Source organism: Nyctereutes procyonoides, unplaced genomic scaffold (assembly GCF_905146905.1).
Source record: "Nyctereutes procyonoides isolate TBG_1078 unplaced genomic scaffold, NYPRO_anot_genome, whole genome shotgun sequence".
NCBI classification, from domain to species: Eukaryota; Metazoa; Chordata; class Mammalia; order Carnivora; family Canidae; genus Nyctereutes; species Nyctereutes procyonoides.
Genome location: NW_026575129.1, coordinates 5139792 through 5157603, shown reverse-complemented (window position 1 = coordinate 5157603; position 17812 = coordinate 5139792). Strand labels below are relative to the sequence as shown.

Genomic DNA, 17812 nt, shown 5'->3' with positions numbered 1-17812 from the left:
AAAAAATAGTTGTGGGAAGCCTGGGTGGCTCAGCTGTTGAGCACCTGCCTTGGGCCCAGGGCATGATCCTGGAGGCCTGGGATTGAGTCCCACGTCAGGTTCCCTGCATGGAGCCTGCTTCTCCCTCTGCCTGTGTCTCTGCCTCTCTCTCTGTCTCTCTCATGAATGGATAAATAAAATCTTTAAAAAAATTTTTTTTAAATTAAAAAAAGCTGTTTCACTGCTTCCTATCCTCCATGATTTCTGATGAAGAATCCACAATATTCTGATCATTTTGTCTCTATACATATTGTGCCATCTGTGACTTTTTTCAAATTTTTCTTTAGTTTTAAGTAGTCTGACTATGATGCATGTGAGCAGTTTATTATTTTGGTTTATCGTGTTTGGGATTTATGGAACTTCTTAAATCTTTTAACTATATTTTTTTTGCCAGGTCATCCTTTCTTTCAGTATTTAGCTGGTACCAATCTCCTCCTCCTGTATTTCTGAGACTCCAAACACATGAAGGTTTTATATATATTTTTAATTCCAGTGTAGTTAAGTGTTGTATTAGTCACATAGATTCAACAATTCTATGTAATACTCAGTGCTCACCAAGATAAGTGTAGTTTTCAGTTTGTACATATCCATTTGGTCCTCCCCCACTGTGAAACATGCTTTATTTTTACTTAGAAATATATTATGTATATATCTCCAGCTAAGTACATAACAATTTTTTCTTTTAAAAAGTTGTGTAAAATACAAACTAGTTTACCATCTTAACCATTTTTAAGTGTACAGTTCAGTAGTGCACAACATTCACATTGTTGTGCAACCAATACACAAAACTTTTTATCTTGCAAAACTGAAAACTCTATACCCATTCCCCAATGCCCCCATGGTTCTTTCTCATAGCTTCTATTTCTCTACAGAGAATTTTTACCTTTATATCCATTTCAAGAGTGCTTGGCTAGAAGAGCTGCTTTAAAGTCACTGTCTAATAAGTCTAACATTTGAGGCATTTTTAAAAAAATATTTTATTTATTCATGAGACACACAGAGAGAGGCAGAGACACAGGCAGAGGGAGAAGCAGGCTCCGTGCAGGGAGCCTGACGTGGGACTCCACCCCGGCACCCCAGGATCACACCCTGAGCCTAAGGCGGCGCTAAACCGCTGAGCCACCCATGCTGCCCCATTTGAGGTATTTTGAGGTTCGTTTTCCTTGCAAGTTGTTGAGATTTTTATATTTTATAGGGCTTCTTAAAAAGATACTAAGTGGCAGGGTCAGCACCAGAAGTGGTCTGTTAACTCTGTGCAGTGCTCCGTGTACTGAGCCATGGAACCTTAGTTGTACACACATCACATTCATATTTGCATTAATCATCAGGCAAGTCCTAATTAGAGAATTGTCTTTGGAGCCAAAGTAAAGGCTGCTTAGTCCTATTTCTGCAAATCATCATTTCAGGTAGAAATTTTGAGCTCAATGAACAATTTTTCTTCCTACCATAATGAATACTAGGTATCATGAAAAATGATGGCCCTTGTGGTTCCCATGTGGATCTTCCACTTGGTAAAAATGACAGTGATACAACACACACAGACATACACACACACCAAGGCCACTAAGATTCAGTGACTGAATTCCAAGGACCCCTTTTTACCCCAAAACTTTAAGTTGCTCAGCAAGTTTAGTCACTGAGAAGCCGGGGGGGGGGGGGGGAGGTATTTTAGGAAAGTAGACATCACAGATCTGAGACAATAAGAAAAGGTAGAGGAATGGCAGGTGGCACGTAAGGGTGATGAGTACAGGTAGGAGCAAAGGACGTCACTCAGGAAGTTATGAATTATTTACTAGAACAGGAAAAGGAGAAACAGCATGGGGAAACAGAGAAGGAAGGGATAGACGCATTCAGTGGACATTTTAACCATCAATTCACCCAGCTACGTGCACAGTAATCTTTCTTAAGTATGATAATCCAGAGTTGATTAGGTCTCACTTCTCTACTGTGGGGGAATATGAACACTAGCAAGTGCTTCCATCCCTGTGACAGGAATATATTCTTTCATCTAAATATTTAGTCAAAAGTTCAAGGATAACCTGCTCAATGTGTGTAATATAGCCAATGAATAAATTGTATATACCAAGTCTTCTAAATCAACTCATATATCTACATTTAAACAAGGGAATTTAGAACTCAGCTAAAAAACAAAAAAGTATTGGATCATTATAACATTTTCCCAGTTGTGGGATTTGAGAGAATTATTATTAAGAAGAAAAGACTCTCCTATTTGTGTGGCATCAGGATGTAATTACTCAAAAGACTTAATCCTAGGAGCACCTGGGTGGCTCAGTGGTTGAGCATCTGCCTTTGGCTCAGGGCCTGATCCCAGGATGGAGACCCACATCCGGCTCCCTGCGAGGAGCCTGCTTCTCCCTCTGCCCATGTCTCTGCTTCTTTCTCAGTCTCTCTCATGAAGAAATAAACAAAATCTTAAAAAAAAAAAAAAACTTTAAAAAACCCACAAACTTAATCCTAAATACTTTAAGAGTTAAGGATCTGTCCTTATCATTAATACATTTATTCCCAGTAGGATCTAGTTTCATTCCATTCCCCCAAAAACTCTAAAAAAGTTTTTCCATATCACTTTATATACATTTTAACACTACCTCTGGACTCACCACTTAAAGGCTAACAATTCACAGAAACCCTAAGATTTCATCAAAGGTATTTCTCATATTTTTCTCAAACATTTTAATCTTTGTTTTAGCTAATCTTTCAAATTTAAGATGTTACTGAATCTATAGATTGTGCAAAGCGTTCTATGATTCAGGTATTTCACTAATTCAGGTGGGTATGTGGGCATACTGCTCCAGCTAGGATGAACCAGTAAAGTTCTTTATTTCTAGGAGGCCAGTGTATTTATATATTGTGCAGACCTCCAGCACTTTCGTGAAATCACCTCTACTGGTGCTCAAAGTTGCTGCCAAGCTTGTAGCTTCTTCTGAGTAAAGTGAAGATGCCATTCTGCATGGAACTGACGGAATAGAGTGGTTGCTTGATTTAAGGTTGCTACTTTTCAGGCTAGTCAGCTGCCCATGATGCGGCCCAAACCAAAACTACCCGACAGGAACAGCCAGGACCCACTGAACCAACCAGTTCTGCCTTTCCAGGGCAGCTGAAGAACAAAGTAAGAACAAAGTAAGTGGTAAGGACAGAGATGGAGAACCCTGGAGAAAACACAATAATTTTAAGTGCTGGGAAATCGGAGGCCAGAGAACAGAGAAAAAAGCAGAGAGTAAGTCAGAAGCAACAGAAACAAAGAGAAGAGCTGATTCACTAAAAGAGAAGAGCTGATTCACTAAAATGGTAGGAGAAACGGGAGCCCACTGCTGATGCAGTGACAAATGAAAGAAACAGAACTGTATATGCTGTGTTCTGAAAATTATTCCAATTTATCTTCTATTAGCTCAAGTTAAGCTGCTCTTTGCTTTCCTTACTTTCAATGTTTCCTCAGGTGTCTCTCCATTCTCACAACTTAAGAGTCTGCCACTATTAACTAAGTTTGCAATTATTCCTTTATGCACAGATCATTAAATTTATGATAAATTGCTATTCTGAAGGGATCATTTTAATTTCAAAAGATCCTACCTGTTGTTGGGCATTTATGTAACATTTTACTTCTTCTGTTCTGGGGCTAGTAACTTAATTACCTGAATACATTTAGGTGCCTTGAAGTTGGCCACTTATACTCATCTGCTACCAATAAATGTTATTTTTATATTTAAATCAGATGCCTTGCTGTAGCCTCTGATACTTACCTCCATAGAAAAGTCAGTGTTTTCAACTTGCTCCTCCCTATAAATAAGGAATTGCGTTTTGTCACTGTAAGAGAACACTAACTCAAAAACTTCTTAATTCAAACCTTATTCCAAGGTTTCTACTTGACATAGGAGTGATTGTCCTGGGAGCAATAATATTCCAAGTATAGGTTACAAAAGTGCCAACAGCATTAGTTTACATAGGGATCTGTTTACCTGTTGCTTACAAAGTGTGAGTCAATTCTTGGGTAAATTTCTGACTTAGGCCATCATCATGTTTTTGTACCGACAGTGAAAGAACATTTTAGAATCTAGCCATGTACTGATGGCAAAGCCACTGATGGCTGGAAAACTGTAGTGTTCAAGGTCATGAAACAGAGATGGTGCTTGGGAATACTTTCATTTTCTCCTTTCCTGATTATGCTATACATCAGTTTGATTATTTAGAATATCATTTAATAGTATCAGTATTTGAATGACAGACTATTATTAAAATACCATTATAGCAGAAAGCCTATGAACAGTTCAAGGTATCCTGTATGCTCTTTATAGGCACTCCTTTAAACCCTGTAACACAAGAATGCAACCTTAAATGTTTGCTTTTGCCTGATATTTTGTTAAAAAGAAACCCAAAGGGTTTGGGGGAGTTAAAGGCCCAATGTTATTTGCAAAAGTGGCTTCTTCTGATGAAGAATTTGAGGGGATCCCTGGGTGGCGCAGCGGTTTCGCGCCTGCCTTTGGCCCAGGGCGCGATCCTGGAGTCCCGCGTCAGGCTCCATGGAGCCTGCTTCTCCCTCTGCCTGTGTCTCTGCCTCTCTCTCTATATATATATATATCTATCATAAATAAATAAAAATAATTATTAAAAAAAGAATTTGAGGCATTATGTCCATGTTTCTTGAAACTGTTTTTTTTTAAATTTTTCTCTGTACTTTCTGCTTAATTTTGCTGTGAAACAAAAGCTGCTCTAAAAATAAAATCTACTTAAAAAAATGAATCTAGATATAGACCCTACACCCTTCACAAAAATTCACTCAGATGGATCATAAACCTAAATGTTAAATGCAAAGTAATAAATCTCCCAGAAGATAAGAGAAAATCTAAATGATCTTGGTATGCCAATGACTTTTTAGATGCAGCACCAAAGGCACCATTTATGAGAAAAATAACTGATAAGCTAGAATTCATTAAAATTAAAAAGTTCTGTTCTGCAAAAGACATAATCAAGAGAATGAGAAGACAAGCCACAGACTGGGAGAGAATATTTGCAAAAGACACATCTGATAAAAGGGCTGTTGTCCAAAATATGCAAAGAACTCTTAAAATGCAACAAGAAATGAACAACCCAATTAAAAAGTGAGCAGAGGGCCTGAACAGACACACCACCAAAGATATACATGTGGCAAATCAGCATATGAAACATGTGCAGCATCCTGTCAGTGGGAAAATTGTGAGCTAAACAATGAGATACTACTAAATGCCTATTAGAATGGCCAAAATCCAAAACATTAACAACATCAAATGCTGGCGAGGATGTGGAGTAAGAAGAACTCTCATTCAATGCTGGAAGAAATACAAAATGGCACAACCACTTTGGAAGACAGCTTGGCAGTCTAAACTAAATATACTCTTACCATATGATTCAGCAATTGCACTTGGGTATTTACCCAAATGAACTGGAAACTATGTCCGCATAAAAAACTGCATGCAGATATTTATAGTAGCTTTATTCACAACTGCCAAAATTGGGAAACAATTATGATATCCTCCAGCAGGTAAATGGATAAACTGTAGCACACCCAGATAATGGAATATTACTTGGTGCTAAAAAGAAATGAGCTGTCAAGCTGTGAAAAACGTGGAAGAAACTTAAATACATATTACTAAGTGAGAGAAGCCGATTTGCAAATGCTGTACGATCTCAACTGCTTAACATTCTGGAAAAGGTAAAACTAAAGAGAGAGTGAAAAGATCAGTGGTTGCTGTGGTTAGAAGAGAGGAAGGGTTGAGTAGGAGTAGTACAGAGGATTTTCAGGGCAGTGAAATTGTTCTGTAGGATACTACAATAGTAGATAGATATCATCATGCATTTGTCCAAACCCACAGAGTATACAACACCAAGAATGAGCTCTAATGTATATACTATGTGCTTTAAGTGAAAATGAAGTGCCAATGTAGGGTCATCAATTATAACAAATACACCACTTTAGCACTGGATGTTGACAATGGAAGAGGCAGTGCTTGGGGGGGGAGGGAGAGGATGGGCAGAGAGTATAGAGAATCTCTGTACTTTCTGCTCAGTTCTGTTGTGAGCCTAAAACTGTTCTAAAAAATAAAGTCTATTTTAAAAATAATAAAGCTCTCTGGGCCCCAAGCCAGACCTACCAAATCGGACAGAATCTTGTAAAGCAGTTAGAATCTCAGGAATCTGATTTTTAGTAAATGGCTTTGGAGACAAGATTACTTACTAACATGGGGGGAGAGGTGAGAAAGGAGAAGAGGAGAGAAAATGAAGAGAGGAGTAAAGAACTTAACAGTAAATGACATTTCCATGTCCCAACCTTAGATTCAGATTCAGTACAGTGACAGTGCTGCCTAGAAATATGCATTTGAAAACTCGTTAGGTGATTCTGATAAACAGAAGGACACACTCAATCCAATGAGGGAGACTCAGGGAAGTATGGTTTAATAAAAAAAGAGGTAAAATGGCATGTAGTATTTCTAATTTAGAAATAAACTTTTCTAAATGTAAAAAAAAAAAAAAGCGGGGGATGGAGGGATATAGTCAAAGGCAATGAAGGGAGGATTTGAGCAAAGGACAAAATGACCTGAGGAAAGACTGATTCTTCCTTCCAAGCTCAGTAACTATTTCTGCAAGAAGACAGCCTTGCTCTATCTTATGAAGTCATGTAGGTGCACATTCTTTACCATGATTTCATAGAAACAAAGCAGATGACAAATAATTTTCAGGAATGTAGTTTCAAAAGTAGATTAAGGGGGTTTCTGGGTGGCTCAGTCAGTTAAGTGTTCGACTCTTGACTTAGGATCACGTCATGATCTTAGGGTCAGGAGATCAAGCCCTGTGTTGAACTTCGTGCAAGGAGTCTGCTCTATCCCCCCCTCTGCCCCTCCTCCTGCTTGCCCTCTTTCTCTATCTTTCTTAAATAGATTAGGGAACAAAGCTCTAACATGTCAATTAGCAGAGTCATATTTTCTAATGCCACAATATAAAGCATTTATTACTAACAGAAAAAACAACTGGCAGACCTTTGGGATAAAAATCAGTTTGTACAATAGGTAAGAAAAAATGGACTTTTTAGGATGATTTTTTAAAAAGATTTTATTTATTTATTTATTTATTTATTTATTTATTTGAGAGACAGAAAGAGAGAGAGAGAGAGAGAGAGAGAGAGAGAGAGAGAGAGAGAGAACAAGCAGGGAAAATGGCAGGCAGAGGGAGAGGGAGAAGCAGGCTCCCCGCTGAGCAGGAAGCCTGATGTGGGCTCAATCCCAGCACCCCGGGATCACGAACTGAGCCGAAGGCAGACGCTTATCTGAATGAGCCATCCAGCCACCCCTAAGATGATTTTTTAAATCTATCAAGTCAGCAAAGTTTGCCAATATAACTGGGGTAACCATATAATGTATTATCTAAAACAGGACATTGTTGAGTGAAAGAGACTTTTAATACCTATGCCATGAAAACAGGTATAGACTAAGACTGTCCCAACCAAACCAGAATGAATATCCCTTTAATAGCAGTATTTCTCAGGGTATAATAAATCTAACAATAATTGTATATAATAACTATACAATGCTCCAAAGAGGAATTCATCCTAACTATAAAGTTAGAAACCACAGATAGTATTGATCCAAGTTTCTTCCTCTCTCTACCCATATCCTTGGTAGAGAGCATCAAATAGCACTTTTATAATTACATAGCCCAGCAGTAATTAATATTGATCTTGGAACTAAGTAAAGGTCAACATTAATTTGTGTACCACACTGGATTTCAATCTAGCCTTTACTCTGGAATTCATTCAGTGGGCACTGTTTCATCAGCCCCATTACCACTCCAATCATGACAACAGGCTCAAACCTGAATAAATTGTCAGAATAAATATTTTTCTTACTTTAAGATGTAGTATACTTTTGTATAGATATTGACTCCCTAGAGAAATGGTACCTTGATTATGAAAAGAAGAGTCTTTTCCTTGAGTTTCGAACCTGAAACGGTTTGGTTTTTCTTTTCTCTTTCAACAAATAAGGATGGGGGGGGGGGTGTCTATAGCATGCTATACTTTCTCCTAAGTGAAAGAGAAAGCAAAGCAGAGGTTGGAGCAAATAATTGTCATTCCAGTGAAAAATATAGTTTAGCCATTTGTCATTATTGAGACTAGTAGCTCACAAACCTGACTGCACATTAGATTTGGGGAAGCTTTAAAAAAAACCAAACAAACCAACAACCCTATGTCTTGCCACATAAAACACTCATAGCAGAATTACAAATAAAAGCCAAAAAATGGAAACCCAAATGTCCGTCAGCTGATGAATTGATAAATAAAACAAAGTATGTAAAGTGGAGTAGTTTGCAATAATAAAAAAGAATGAAGTACCATATGTGCTACCACATGAATGAATCCTGAAAACAAAACTCTAAATTAAAGAAGCCAGATACAAAAGAGCATACATTGTATGATTCCATGCGTGTGAAATGTCCAAAACAGGAAAACCTAGAGACACAGAAGGCAGATTAATGGCTGCACAGGACTCGGAATTTTGGGGATTAATGAAGAGAGACTGCTAATAAGAACAGATTTCTTTTTTAGAGTAATAATAATGTTCTGAAACTGCCAGTAATTATCAGTGAAATTGCAAACCAAAACCACAATAAGATACCACTTCACACCTGCTAGAATGGTTATTATCAAAAAGACAAGCAATAAACAAGCATTGCTGAGGATGTAGAGAAAGGGAACTCTTGTGCACTATTGGTAGGAATATAAATTAGTACAGCTATTATGCAAAACAGTATGGAGATTCTTCGAAAAATTAAAAACAGAACAACCATGTGATCCAGCGATTCTACTCCTGGATATGTATCAAAAGGAAATGAAATTAATACCTAGAAGACATTAGAATTGCACCCCTCAGTTTGGTTATCTGCAGTCTGTACCCAATCAATTGCATTTTTCCTGCCAATCTTCATGGCATTTGTACAATCTTCATAACTGGGCCTCTGCCACTACTTCCCCTTCAATACCTCAGTAACCTGGCAAGGAAGAGGCCTCACTTGGAAATGCAGGAGTGCTGGCCTTCTCCTAACCAGGCCTGACCTCCTGCAAACTGGCTGATATTCTGGCTCATGTTACAGAATCTACCTTGTAATAGTCCACATTGTGACTTGCCAGACACTGTGTATTGTCACTGCCTGGACACACTTCTCCTGGAGCCCAGACTAGCTTAAATGTTGATGCTGGCCTGCCCAAGCCTGAGGTGGCCTGAAATATCTTCTTGGACATTACCACTGATTGCTGGTCTCTACAGCTCTCTCAGGCATGGGCATGACATTTCTGGATTCATCTCCTTTTCTTTTCTTTTTTTAAAAAATTTCACTCATTCATTCTGAGAGACACAGAAAGGCAGAGACACAGGCAGAGGGAGAGGCAGGCTCCCTACGATGAGCCTGATGCGGGACTCAATCCCAGGACCCCAGGATGAGGCCCTGAACTGAAGGCAGATGCTCAACCACTGAGCCACCCAAGTGCCCCTCATCTCCTTTTCTTACTGGCCTGCCAGTAAGGTTACAGCACTAACTTCAAAATCTTGTTAAAAAGAATATAAAACATTTATAATCATATAGAGTATTAAAATAGTATTTAAAAAGTATTGGTCTTTTTAAAATTTAGATAGTAAATTCCAATAATTACTCTATTTTCAGACACTCTTGAGAATTTCACTGTGTTAGTACTTCAGAAGGATCATGGAATCAATCAAGTGGTATCATACCCTTAACTTCAAAAAGGCTAGGAATCAAAGGGCTACAGTGTGAGTGATTCGAAAGCACAGCAACCAACCACCCTTCAACTTGGGAGATGGTACTGACCTCTGTGTCCAGGGGTTAGGATCACTAGAGGAAATAAACTACAGGAGTTGGAAATATGTCCATCATATGTGTGGAGGACATTTAACAAGCAGGAATACCAAACGGGTGGGGGAGAGCCTTTGTGTAAGATCACAATTTTACAAACAGAAAACACATACATATGAGAAGCCAGGCTGTAAGTGCTGTAAAAGCCTCAGGGACACAGATGAACATAAGTCAACCTAAAAATGCAGGAGGGAGTGTTGTTAACTATCAACAAAACTGTGTACTTTGATACCAGGGAGATCATACATTTTCTATACTGATTAACAGAAAGGTCCAAAATAAATGAGTTCAGTTCTGTAAATTTGGTAGGAGCAGCAACCTCCGTCCCATAATTAAGCCTAAAAAAAGGCAACTACAAGATAGTTGAAAAACCCAAAATTCAACAAGGAAAAAGATCATTATTTATAGCAAGTATTCATTAATGTTTATTACCTGAATCACAAATAATTTCATCCAATAATTTTTAAACTGCTTAAAACTGTGACAGTATTTAACTTTTCAAATTTCATATGCTTATTCCTTCCATGCTCTACTTTTAAAAGCCTGATAATCTTTTCTATTTCTTATCAAAATTTCTTATGCTTATAGTGAATAAACTGGTGGCATTATAAAATTACTTTAGTTCAAATGAAAAGGTATATTTCTGCTAGACCTCTCACCCAGGTGCAAATTAATCTGAACTGGAACAAGTAAATATGAATCAGATTTTTCTATCACTGTCTAAAAGTTCATGTTGGGCTTCATTTAGGAGGCCAGATTTTATGTAAGCTTACTATTCATGAAGTCTTCTATTTAGAGAACAGAGGTCTTAATATTCAAAACTGTTGATAATCTTATAAAGTCAGGATGACAAGAACCTGGAATAGTCTTTCTACACAAAGGGCTTGTTTCCAATAGGAATATACCATAGTTCTGATTTTATGCTCACATCACACAAAGATAGGCTGTTACGGAGAGTTGTTTTGTACAGGTGGTATTTTTAATTCTCCGTGTTTTGTTAAAAAATGTAGTCCTCATTTTAATCAAGAAGAGAAGTCTGAAATTTCTTCCATTTCAAACTCGTCTGTCCATTTTTGCAGGTCTTTTGCATCACTTATCATCCATAACTTTGTAAAACACTTTAGCCTTTTCCTGGAGAAAAAAAAAAAAAAGATTTATTTTAGAAATGAAATTGTTGGGGGACAATACATTTTGCTGAAAGCTACAAAAGGTCTATGACAGGGGCACCTGGATGGTGCAGTTGATTAAGCATCTGACTCTTGATTTTGGCTCAGGTCGTCATCTCAGGGTTGTGAGATCATGTCCCACGTTGGGCTCCATGCTAGGCGTAGAGTTCTGCTTGAGATTCTCTCCCCTTCTGCCCTTCCTGCTTGCATACCTGCATGAGCACACACTCTCTCTCTCTCTCAAATAAATGTCTTTTTTTTTTTTTTTAAAAAAAAAAAAAACATCTATCACCTTAGAATACCAAGCAGGACTCTGTGGTTAGGAAGTTGTGCCAGAATCAGCCTTCTGGTGACACTGTTATAATCAAGGACTGAGGTTGCTGATTGCCACTACTACCTCCAAGGAGGAGAGAACCTAGCTTGTTTCCCTTCTAACTCAGGCCAGAGGCTGTGTGTGCTCACAGGACGAAAAGTGAAACTGACTAATAAAGTAAAGCTAGCTAATGAAAGAGCAGAATGCCAACATAACACAGACTTATTTTTTCTGTAGAAGACCAAGCAGTTAAATGTTTAGGGTCTGGAGCCAGAGTATCTGAGTTCCAGTTATTGCTCCACCACTAACTAGTTATAGGACCCTGACATCTTGGTTGATTTCCTACCCTTGCTTTGCCTCATTTTCCCAAACTACAATATGGGGTAACGACAGTACCTATGTCTCACAAGGTTATCATAAAGATTGAGATAATATATGTAAAGCCGTAAAAATAGTAACTAACACATTACCTATTGTATATAGTAATAGTAGTAACTAGAACAATGACTGCATAGACTTATCACAAATTCACATAAATTTACAAAATCCCTTTGGTTCCTTTGATCTCGTCAATGGAATTAATGTGATAAGCACTACTTCCAGTGAAAAGGTAAAAATAATTAATATAGTGTCCTAATAAATGATCAGATTCTACCCCAATGCAATCTCTTCTGACAATTCTCTATCTTGTCAAGATTATAGATTTCAAAATGTCACACAGTAGTTAGAAGAGTTAAAATATCATAATCTGTGAATTCTATAGGCTATATAGCAAGAAGTATAAACGATATTTTATTGCTGTTTTGTTATACACACACACACACACACACACACACACACACACACACACCTTTGTAGTGAAGTTTTATTCTAGTTTCTCCAAGGAAAAAGAAAAATAACAATAAGATAACAAAAGAGGGTTTGTCGGGGATCCCTGGGTGGCGCAGCGGTTTGGCGCCTGCCTTTGGCCCAGGGCACGATCCTGGAGACCCGGGATCGAATCCCACGTCGGGCTCCCGGTGCATGGAGCCTGCTTCTCCCTCTGCCTGTGTCTCTGCCTCTCTCTCTCTCTCTCTCTCTCTCTCTCTCTCTGACTATCATAAATAAATAAAAATAAAAAAAAAGAGGGTTTGTCTTTGGACTCTGTGAGAACTAAGGGCTTATCTTTAAACTCTCATAATAAATAATTACTTTTCTAATTTGGTATTGTGGAAATGATCCAAAGAAGAATGCCAACAGAGGAAACTACATGTCATTTATAGTAATGTAGCACTTTGGACTTGGTCAATGACCATTTACCACTGAAAAGTATAGCGTGTCAAGGTGGAGAACCACAAGAGGAAAAATGGAGAGGTTGGTCGTACAACTGTAGTTCAGGATACAAGTTGGTAATTGTCTAACTAATATTAGGTATTACTATTTCAATATTAAAATTTGGTAATGATTTCCAGGACTAAAAATTTTTCTTATAGGATGGTGACCAAGATTTTCTCTTTGACCAACAATCTGTTCCCTCGTGGTCACATGGCTATCAACCAGGGCAATGTCTTGCTCCAGGCATATCAGACTTCGTAGGGAGTGCAGGAATTGGCAGGAGATGGATGAGGAGATTAGGTCATTTTATAATATAATCTTATGTTTGGGGGGGAGGAGGTTGTAACTCATCATTTTTTAATATGATATTTTCCTAGGACTATCTTTCTTCCAAAGTATACTTCAGATTTATATTAAGATTAGTCAATACACTGACCACATACTGGCTGAGTGTCAAGAGTAAAAGGTAAATTCCATTCACATAGCATTCTAGGGTGACAAAAGGTAGTTTCAAGATTTATTTATTCATCTCGGAGGGAGGAGAGAGGGGCAGAGGCTGAGGGAGAGAGAGTCTTTAAGCAGACTCTGCACTGAGTGCGGAGTCTGACAGGGGACTTAATCTCAAAACCCTGAGACCATGATCTGAGCCAAAACCAAGAATCACTTAACCGACTGTGCAACATAGGTGCCCCAATAAAGCTGTTCTTCTTCTTCTTTTTAAGAAGGCTCCAGACTTTGCAGGGAGTGTGGAGTCTGACAGGGGGCTTGAACTCACAACCCTGAGATTAAGACCTGAGCTGAGATCAAGAGTCTGAAGCATCTGACGAAGCTCCCCGGGTGACCCGAAGATGGTTCAGAATGAAAAACTTGCCACAAACAATCCCCAATAGAAGTGACAGGAGGATATGGACTATGAGTAGGTGGTTATATAATATTATTATTTTCTTTTATGTCCTGAAGAATTCTTAATTTCTGAATGCCATATGTGAGTAAAGGAAGTATTCTAAAGGTTTTAAATGTCATGGTTTCTTTTAGTAATTTGTTGTGTAACTGAACGTTTTAAGCAACTAACATGCTGGTACACAGTAAGGAGTTAACTTAGTTCTTTCGAAAAGGACTGAAAAACCAATTTAGCAACTTAACAGATAAAGATCTGACTAGAGAAGGCGGACTGAATTCACATGAGCTTTTCAAAGATCTGTTTTCATTTTATTTTAATTAAATGTTTCAGAATATTTGAAGAGATGCTTAAAGGTAAACCTGATGTTCATTTACGGGACACTCCTCTTCCTTGGACAAATTGGTAGGTTTCATTATAAATTAAAAAATGCAACACGATCATTCTGACCTTTTCATATTTACTAATCCTTCTAACTCTTTTGACTTGCTAGCTGCTTTCTTTAAAATTTCTCCAGGAACATCTGCTAGTTTAGCCACATTTAGTCCATAACTCCTTGCTGCAATTCCTCTGGTTATTTGATAAAGAAAAGTGACAAAATCAGGGACTGGTTCTTCACCTATAAAATAAAATAAATAAATTAAAAGGAGAAAAAGGAAATCAGGTCTGAAAGTTCAAAGTAGAAGATTAAATAAGACAGATAAGTTCTTACAACTTCACTCAATTAAAATTTACAATCTGAAAAAAAAAAAAAACCCAAAACCACATTGTTCCTAATCACATTTTAGCTCTATTTATCAACTGTGCATATCTAGGAAAAGGGGAGATAATGTTTTGAAATTTTTCTTGGATTTAGGATCTTGTAGCTCGCCTAAAAGTTTTTTTTTTTTTTTTTTTTAAGATTTTTGCTTTTAAGTTTTCTCTACACCCAACTTGGTGCTCAAACTTCCAACACTGAGATTAAGAGTTGCACACTCTACTGACTGAGCCAGCCATGTACCCCTTCCCTTCCATCTAAAAGGATTTTTAACATTGATTTGGTGTAAGGTAAAGATTTATTTTGTTTTCTGCTGCTTGCTAAAAAATTTCAATTGAGGGCAGCTCCAGTGGCTCAGTGGTTTAGCGCCGCCTTTGGCCCAGGGCATGATCCTGGAGACCCAAGATCGAGTCCCACATCGGGCTCCCTGCATGGAGCCTGCTTCTCCCTCTGCCTGTGTGTCTCTAATGAATAAATAAATAAAATCTTAAAAAAAAGAAATTTCAATTGAACAGCTATTATCAGAAAAGGAATGATTCTGAATCACAATACAATTTTTCCTTTAGAAACAGACTAAAAAAGTGTTATTTCAGTGAATGTTACTGAACAGTGTTGTATGTAATAATACACTCTGTAAAGTAACACATAAGAGATGTTTCTAAGAATGCTAAAAACAAAACACCACCAAAAAACACATAAGGAAATATAATATGTTGCACAGTTTAAATAAGAAGAGTGAGAAATTCTGGTTTATTAAATATACTGGGTTAACTAAGTTATATATATTCAAGTGGATGCTGTTCAGTTCCACTCAGCTCCCACTAGGACTAAAGGGTTTACTGCCTCAGCTGTCAGGAAGGTTGTCAGCCCAGTCTTCAGCTGCATCTCCTCTTTGGGAGTCACCTCAGCTTAAGAAGAGGTCTGCTGAGGTCATGTCCTGTCTTGAGCTGCCTGCATTGTGACTGGTTGCTACGGGAGTTGGTAGGCAGCTTTTTCCTTTTTTTTTTTTTTAGGTTTTTATTTATTTATTTGAGACAGAGAGAGAGCGAACACAAGCAGCAGAAAGGAGGGGAGTGGCAGAGGGAGAGGGAGAAGCAGACTCCCTGCTGAGCAGGGAGCCTGATGGGGGGCTCCATCCCAGAACCCCAGGATCACGACCTGAGCCGAAGGCAGACACTTAACTGACTGAGCCACCCAGATGCCCCCTGGTCGGCAGCTTCTAGAATGGCCACCAAAGACCCCTGTTTTCTGGTGTTCATGTCTGTGTCATTCTCTGCTCTTGAGTGTGGGCAGGACCTAGCAAGGTGTTTCTAAAAAATAAAATATGGCAAAAATGATGTGTTGTCACTTCTGAGTTGAGATTACAAAACACTGTGACCTCTGTCCCAGGCACTTTCATTTTCTTGCTTACTTGCTCTGAGGGAAGCCAGCTGCCATACCATGGGCTGCCTTAGGAAGAAGCCCACATGGAAAGAAACAGGTCTCTGGCCAACAGCCACATGAGTGAACTTATAAGTAGGTATTCTAAGGCTTGCCAGCAGCCACGTAAGAGGTCTGGAGAGTAAATTTCCCCAGTCAGACCTTAAAATGATGACTGACCTATCCAATCTTGATTGTAGCTTTAGGAGAAACTGAGGTGGAACTGTCCATCTAAGCTGCCCCTTGATTCCTGACCCAGAGAAATGACAAGATGATAAGTATTCGTTATTTTAAGCTATATTCTGGGGTAATGTGTTATGCAACAATAGCTAATAAAGCGTATAAAAGGGAGGTTCCCTCATCCGAAGTTGAGGTAACTCAAAAAGACCAATACCACCTCAGAGCTCTCTGTAGGGTTGGCTGAAGCCTTATGACCACAACACAGCCTCATTCTACACGGTCCTGCCCTCAGGTATTGATCACGAGAGCACTCTTAGTCAACAGCTGGCATAAAAATCTCAGAATCTGCTTCCTGGGGAACCCAGGCTACCATCATACAAATGCATACACATGAACTAAAAACTTCTAAAGAATTAGGGTATAATGAAGCACAATAATAGAAAGACAAAGCTGCATACAGTTTAATCTTTGATAAATCTAAAGCACCTCAGGATTATGCAGCTTTTATAATGAAATTCAATCTAATTACACCATGTTGCAAAAATAACCAAAATGAACCAGATTTCTAATGATTTCTGAGACTCTAATAAACTTATAAGTTTATCAAGAGCTTTTCCTCGTATGTCATTTGATAAATGTTTATGCTTTATTCTTTTATCAGCTAAAAACCAAAAAGCATAACTGAGAAAAAGGATAATGGAATTTTCTTTAATCTCCTCTAAGAATTCAGCAACAAATAACCCTTTTCTAAGGCGGGTGTTGGAAGTGGGAGGTAGAAAGAATGCTGGCACTCTCAGGAATACAGACTAAAACTCACATTACAAAGCACTAAGAATACCTTTTGCCTCCAAATAAAACTCCAGGAACACAAAGAACAGGTGAAGAGGTGGGTGGAAAGACTGGGAAAGAAGTGTGGAGAAACCAGTGCCTGCTAACCTCGGTAATTTTTTGTTACTCTCTGATGCTCACATGACCAAAAGTGAAGTGAAGAGCAGCAGGCAATCAAAAAAGCAATCTCTTCTCATCCTTCAGACAAAGAAACAGTCTTTATCACTTCAACGGGCTTAATTCTAACTGATGTACCTACCTCCAGACTCTCCTCTCCTCTATAATTTAGCCCCCATGCTGTCTTTCTAAAAACAATTCATTCATCTGTCTGTCCATTTGTCATCCATCCATCCATCCATCCATCCATCCTTCTATCCTTTTCTGAAAGCCCACTAATGCCACAAAACCCCCTTAGTTAAAAATTGCTTCGCTGATGGCTTTTTTTGCTTTATATATATATATAACATATAGTATGTATACATAGCTATAGGACACTTTTTATATATAACTATAAAATATACCTATATCTATATAAATATATTTTATAGCTAAATTATATAAAATATTATATCGCTCTGCATAACTTAACATAGTACAAACAGTTGCTGAATTTGTCATCATATCCTGGTCTCCACTGTAGTACTAATTATGGTAGTTCTCACACCATCAAGGTAAAATAATGTGACCACTCTTCCGTAATCACATTAGGGAGGTTTTTAATTTTTATTTTTCAAGATTTATTTATCTGTTTGAGAGAGAGAGTGCGCACGAGAGCGTGTGCATGAGTGGGGTGTGGGAGGGGCTGAAAGTGAGGGAGAGAGAGAATCTCAAGCAGACACCGTGTTGAGTGTGGAGCCTGACACGGAGCTTGAGTCCACCACCCATGAGATCACAACTTGAGCCGAAACCAAGAGTCAGATGCTCAATTGACAGACACCTAGGCACTATCCCCTCATATTAGGGAGTTTTTAAGAGTTATATTCTGC

At 38.3% G+C, this 17812-nt stretch overlaps 1 protein-coding gene across 2 annotated transcripts in view; it reads right to left on the bottom strand.

Annotated features, from left to right (window-relative positions):
* Positions 1–9772: 9772 nt before the first annotated feature.
* MSH3 (mutS homolog 3) overlaps positions 9773–17812 on the bottom strand; it is a 181445-nt gene continuing 173405 nt past the window's right edge. The window contains exons 23-24 of one of the 2 annotated variants that reach the window (XM_055342287.1): positions 14093–14261; positions 9773–11082 (exon numbers count right to left, since the gene is read on the bottom strand). In XM_055342287.1, coding sequence (XP_055198262.1) covers positions 10974–11082; positions 14093–14261 — 278 coding nt within the window. In that variant the 3' untranslated portion in view covers positions 9773–10973. The remainder of the gene's footprint in view (positions 11083–14092; positions 14262–17812) is intronic. The other variant, XM_055342288.1, reaches the window with a different exon arrangement.